Source organism: Triticum aestivum, chromosome 1D (genome assembly GCF_018294505.1).
Source record: "Triticum aestivum cultivar Chinese Spring chromosome 1D, IWGSC CS RefSeq v2.1, whole genome shotgun sequence".
Taxonomy (NCBI): domain Eukaryota; kingdom Viridiplantae; phylum Streptophyta; class Magnoliopsida; order Poales; family Poaceae; genus Triticum; species Triticum aestivum.
The window spans coordinates 453883-460207 of NC_057796.1; the positions used below are offsets into that span (position 1 = coordinate 453883).

Genomic DNA, 6325 nt, shown 5'->3' on the forward strand with positions numbered 1-6325 from the left:
CAAGAGCTGACTTTCACTTATGATTTGGGGTACCCAACATAATGGACTTAACGTGCTCAAGTCCTGATGTATACTTCTTTTTGTTTTGATAAGGAACATTTTTTGTTAATGGACTTAATGTACTCAAGAACATGTTATATTATAGCGTGAGCTACCGATGGATTTGACTTAACGTGCATTCCCCAACTGCACCGATTAGAATATCCGTATGTGCGATGTTTAACTGGATTACTTTTATAGTTAGTACAAGCAAAAAAGTATGTTAATAGAGAGACAGATAGGAAGCCATTCATTAGGATGCCGTAAGGGTTGTACAATGATGTCTGTACAAGTTGGTCCTAGCTCGTGATTCCATCGAACATTTTGCCGCCAAGTTGACTAGGACTCTATATGGCCCCCGGAAGCAAATGGGCCAGCACCACCACGTCGGGCTCTTTCCATATTGCCTGTGCAGAACTCAAGATGCACAAGCTCGTATCCGTGGCTTTCCTAGTCTTCATCTCATGGTCGACGCTGGCGGTCTCTTCCCCGTCCGGAGTCCCTTGCTACCAATCCATCTTCAGCTTCGGCGACTCCTTTGCTGACACGGGCAATAACCCTGTCGTCTTCAAATGGTACTCCATCTTCGACCCCGTCACGCGCCCTCCCTATGGCACCAGCTTTTTCGGCCGCCACACTGGTCGCAACGGCGACGGGCGGCTCATCATCGACTTCATTGGTACGTGCTCACATCAGCTGTTCTTGGGCCGGCCAGTGCCAGCAACTACAATACGTACATACCATCCTACAACTATAGGTTCTTTCTCGGTGCAGCTGAGAACTTGGGCCTACCATATGTCCCGCCCAACCTGGCGCACAACGGTAGCTTCCGGCGAGGCGCCAACTTCGCCGTTGGTGCCGCAACCGCAGTCGATGCTGGTTTCTTCCACAAGAGGGGTATCCCCAGTGCCACCAGCAAGTTCCCGCTGAACACCAGCTTAGGCGTGCAGCTGGAGTGGTTTGAGTCCATGAAGCCTTCCTTATGTCGCACAGCCCAAGGTTACTTTAACCATTCAATGCCATCGTTGTTATCTTGTAGCTAGCTATCATTAATTATCCAAGTAAGCGGCTGATGAGAAGTCAAATTGTACGCATGCAGAGTGTAAGAAATTGTTCGGCAGATCCCTCTTCTTTGTGGGCGAGTTCGGAGTCAACGACTATCACATGTCGTTCCAACAGAGAACGGTACAGGAGGTCAGGTCCTTCGTTCCTGATGTCGTCGCGACCATCTCCAAGGCCATCGAGGTACGTTACGTACTCCATCTGGCTATCAAGTAGATGCATGTACTGATTGATCCAAGCAGGATCCATGATAAACTAATTGCTCGTGTGAGCAGAGGCTCATCACCATGCATGGCGCGAGAAGCCTGGTTGTCCCTGGCGTGATTCCGTCGGGATGCTCACCGCCGATCCTGACCAGGTTCGCTGACGCCTCACCACCATCAGCATACGACTCCAGGACCGGTTGTCTGAAAGCATATAACGAGCTGGGGTTGCACCACAACTCGCTGCTGCAGGCTGAGCTAGCCAAGCTTCAGGCCAAGCACCGGAATGCCAGGATCATCTACGCCGATTTCTTTGGCCCAATCATGGACATGGTGGAGTCGCCTCACAAGTTTGGTCTGTCGCCAACTCAACCAAAAGAATCTAATATGTGTTAGTTGCACATATACAAATTTTCATTACGGAAAGGTGGTTGACAGTTGACACTGATGGATGATCACAGGTTTTGAACAAGACGTGCTTACGGTGTGCTGTGGAGGGGCTGGACGATACAGATTAAATTCAACGGTTCCATGCGGCGATGCTGCTGCAACAACGTGTCCGGATCCATCAGCTCGTTTGTACTGGGACGGTGTCCATCTGACGGAGGCAGCTAACCGCCACGTCGCCAATATCTGGCTGGGCAGCATAACCTCGGCAACAAGAGTCAGCAGCAGCAAGTGTGCAAAGGGGCCATATCGACCAACCAGGTGAAAAACTCATTTCTACTGTGGCTGTATCCCAGGGTTGCTTCAAAATTTCTTCCCAACCTAATGTTCTATGTATTCAACATTTTCTGCACACACAATATAAATAATTTTGTTGGGCCTCATTAGTATGAAATAATTTCATAAGAATTCAACAAACAAAATTTTGGATGTATTCTCGGAAAGTGCCACCAACTGAATTTTCAGTTTTGTCACTTAAATTGCAACGTGTTCTGAAGCAAGTTAAGATACATTTAGATCCATTCCACAACAATTTCAATTTTTTCAGAAGTTTCACAAATTTTCAGAAAAAACAACAAACTTCATTTCAATAATAGGAAAAAAAACTATATTGGTTTCATATAATTCACAACTAGAGGCGCACAACAGACCCACTTCACAAAAAGTCAACCGACATCCACACATGAAACTGGAATTCTATTTCAATTTAGTGTCAATTTTACCAATATTACATGTTTTCATTTTCATTTCACATGGTTTGGGTGGGGACACCATCCAATCTAACCAAGGCCTCCTTCTGCATCCTACAACGATCCTATGATCAGTGTGTTGTTGGACACAATCGAACACCCATACTTACCAAGACCACACGGTCGGGGATGATTAATCGACACTTCAAACAATGCAATAGAAACTTCAACACATCAAGTAACCCATCGATAAGCCACAATCAATTGTCTAGGATAGCTCCCTAGTTGTACATGATTGTTCGTTCAGCAAGACTTGCAACTGTTCAGTATTGATGTTAAACAAGCTGCAATTGCTTGCATGCAGCTGGGCTACATAAATTTGCTTTGAACGGGTAGCATTAAATGAGCATAAAGCACATTGGTTAGTATAAAGAGAACAGTGGAAGGGGCGCGTCGCTTCAGCTCAGGCGGCGCGCCATGGCGCGCCCCAACCACTAATGCTCACCAACGCAACGCTCGTTGATGCACTACGTCTCCTGCTTGTTGTGTCACATCATCTTGTACGCACGGTTCAGCAACCACCTGAGGTGCAACCGGTGGACGGTGGTGGTGTATTATTGCTGTCAATATAATGAAGTGAATGCAGCTGTTTCTGTCTAAAAAAAAAACTGAATGCAACTTAGCGCATCTTTCCCCTAAACCTTCCGGTTTCAAAAGTCTCTATTTCACTAGTAAAAAACAGGGCTTTCGTCCACTCCCAATGTACACATTAGTCCCGGTTGCATTACGAACCGGGACTAATGTGAGCATTAGTTCCGGTTCGAGCGGCTAGGGCGCGGAAAGGCCTTAGTCCCGGTTCAAATGAGACCTTTAGTCCCGGCTTGAGACACGAACCGGGACTAAAGGGTGCGATGCCCTTTAGTCCCGGTCGTATCTCAAGCCGGGACTAAAGATTAGACTGATGTACTTTAGTCTCGGTTCGTGTCTCAAACCGGGACTATAGGGGTTCAAACTCTACACCCCCCCCCCCCCCCCCCGCGTGTATCGCCATTTCAATTTTGGAAAAAACAAAAGAAAATGATAAAAACTTCAAAAATTAAAATACTTCGAGATGTAGTTATGTTAGTACATCTACTAGTTAGGAAAATTAAAAAACATAAATATGGACATGTTTTGCAAAAAAGTGTGATCAAAAAGTAAAACGACTACATCTTTTGCATATGATGTCGAAAAAAAGTATAATATATCAAAATGTTCAGCATGAAACTCTGCATCCGATTTTGACGGCCATAGGTCGTTTTGCAATTTTTTAGAATCCTCAAATTCTAAAAAAAAGTTTTGCTCAAATTTTAGTTTTTTTGAATTTTGGTTAAATCTGGTCAAACTGTGGTCAAACTACTTATTCAAGAAATATTAGTGTTACTAAATAATTATTCAAGAATATTAGTGTTACTAAATAATTATTTTAGTTTTTTTGAATTTTGCTCAAACTACTTATCCAAGAAATATTAATGTTACTAAATAATTATTCAAGAATATTAATGTTACTAAATAATTATTTCAGTTTTATTGCAGCAAACAAGATAAAACATCTCGAAAGATTGGGGTAGTGTTGGAAGCGACCGGATGTTCTTGCATCCTCTATTCACCAGTGACGTGAGGTGCTCCACATTTTGAGGTAAGATGTCCCAACTGTAAGGAAGTGTAGAACCCTTTGGTCTCGGGCAGCACATATATATTGAATCATTGCCGTGGCTTACAAGATTGGGAGGTTGTTGGGACTCTTGAGAGTTGTACACGAGAGGGAGAAAGAGAGATTACATTGAGGGAGAAGTTTAAGCAGAAGAAGAGATAGACTATGTTTAAACAGACAAGCATATCTCTATCTAATACGTCTAGCACTCCCCCTCAATCTGAACCCTATGGAACTTCTCAAGGTTGAGATTGTACTTGAAGTCATCCAACTTTCTCACTCTAAGAGGTTTTGTGAAGCCGTCGGCTAGTTGATCTCCAATTGGAATGAACCTTATGTCAAGTAGCTTACGAGCTACTCTTTCTGTGAAAATGTGAAAATCAACCTCAATATGTCTTGTGCGTGCATGGAAAACAGGTTTAGCTGAGAGATAGATTGCACCAATATTATCACACCATAATCTCGCAGCCTGTGGAATTTTAATCCCAAGTTCACATAGCAAAGTCTGAATCCACATTACTTCAGTTGTAGCATTTGTTAGAGCTTTGTACTCAGCCTCAGCCTCAGTACTTGATCTTGAGATAGTTGCCTATTTTCTTGCACTCCATGACACAAGGTTTGTTCCCAAAAATATAGCAAAACCACCTCTGGATCTACTGTCATCAGCACATCCTGTCCAATCTGCATTAGAGTAAGCACTAACAAGCATGGATGAGGACCGGACAATCTGAAGTCCAAGTCTTTCTGAAAACTTTAGATACCTCAAAATTCTTTTAACTGCAGTCCAACGAGCAGTGGTAGGTGCATGCAAATATTGACATACTTTATTCACAGAATAGGAAATATCAGGATGTGCTCCATGCAAATATTGACCCATGATGTGCTCCTACTCCTACTGCATGACTGCCGCCGCCAGGGCTCCTCTCCTTCGGGCCAACGCCAACTACTACGCCGCCTCGCTTGGGATCGCCACCTTGCAGCTCGCCGGCCTCAGCCGCGGCCTCACGGCCACCGCCGCCGCCGTCTCCATCCCCACCAAGAACACCATCGTCACGCGTAAGTCCCTCCCCTCCCTTTGTTTCTTCCCCTATGTTATATCCATCGATTCCTCAACCTAAGTTGCCAGCCATCCACATTCCGGTTACATTGCTCTGTCTTGTGCTGCTCTGCTCTTGTTTTCTTCAGAGTTCAGACTTCAAAAGTTGTGTATGCGTATAGGTAGTGGATGAACAGGAAATTGGACAGCTTAGAATGGCCAGGAAGGTTTTGAATGATTTGCCAGGAATGTAGAACCATTTCAGCAGCTGTCCTAAGTGTGTTGTTATCAACATATACAGTTGTAACAGGAACAGACATGCTAGATGTAGAATAATATTATACTGTAGTAGCCAAGGGGGCCATAATCGGATTGGGTATGTGGAGATGGAGGTCTAATTCAATTTACACTGAAACTGGGGACTGTCTGAAATTCTAATTTATAGAGTATTTTCCGTTGCAAGAGATATCACAACATGGCAATGGTGGCTACAACCTGGTCAGGCTAAACGAATCGCTTGTGCTTTGACTCTTTTTTACTTGCCTAGCTACATTTACATGCGTTTTCTAATTTTCTTCCCAAAATAACATCAGTTGAATTAAATGGTTAAGGGTCATGAATGAATGGTCTAGTTCAGGTTGGATCTGCCCCTTCCTCGAGAAGAAGACGAACCGGGCCAGCAAGGTGTCCTTCTCGAACCACAAGACCAAGAAGCAGTAGTTTGTCAACCTGCAGTACAAGAAGCTGTGGTGGGAGGCCGGCAAGCGCTACGTCAAGCTCAGGCTCCCCACCAAAGCCCTCAAGACCATCGAGAAGCACGGCCTCGACGCCGTCGCCGTAGACCTCAACAAGAAATGATCGATACAAGTCGGTTTGAGATCTCCTAGCTATTTGGATCCTCTTCTTGATTTTCTCACATCATCCATTTCAGCGACAAAGAGCAGATCACTTTATAAGAGAATCACATATTGTTTCCCCTTGTGTGGTGTGCACCGATCAGCTCCAGGAGAAAATCTGGTTTGATCTGGATGATGAGGAGGCTATACGTTTCTTCCAGGATCTCATCAACAAGGGTGTGAGCGCATTGTTCCCTCAAACGGTCGAGACAATCCATAGATGGGCTCAAGAATGGCGATGAACAGGTCCTCCTTATTTG

The 6325-nt window shown here is 44.5% G+C and overlaps 1 protein-coding gene and 1 pseudogene across 1 annotated transcript; both read left to right on the forward strand.

Moving 5' to 3' along the window:
* The first annotated feature begins 462 nt into the window (after window positions 1-462).
* Window positions 463-2016, forward strand: LOC123183450 (GDSL esterase/lipase At5g45910-like). Its single transcript, XM_044596265.1, has 5 exons — window positions 463-718; window positions 814-1038; window positions 1139-1284; window positions 1377-1659; window positions 1766-2016. Exons 1-5 carry the CDS (start codon window positions 463-465, stop codon window positions 2014-2016), a joined length of 1161 nt encoding a protein of 386 aa, XP_044452200.1.
* A 2992-nt stretch (window positions 2017-5008) lies between these two features.
* Window positions 5009-6027, forward strand: LOC123161781 (50S ribosomal protein L28, chloroplastic-like; annotated as a pseudogene).
* Window positions 6028-6325: the final 298 nt, after the last annotated feature.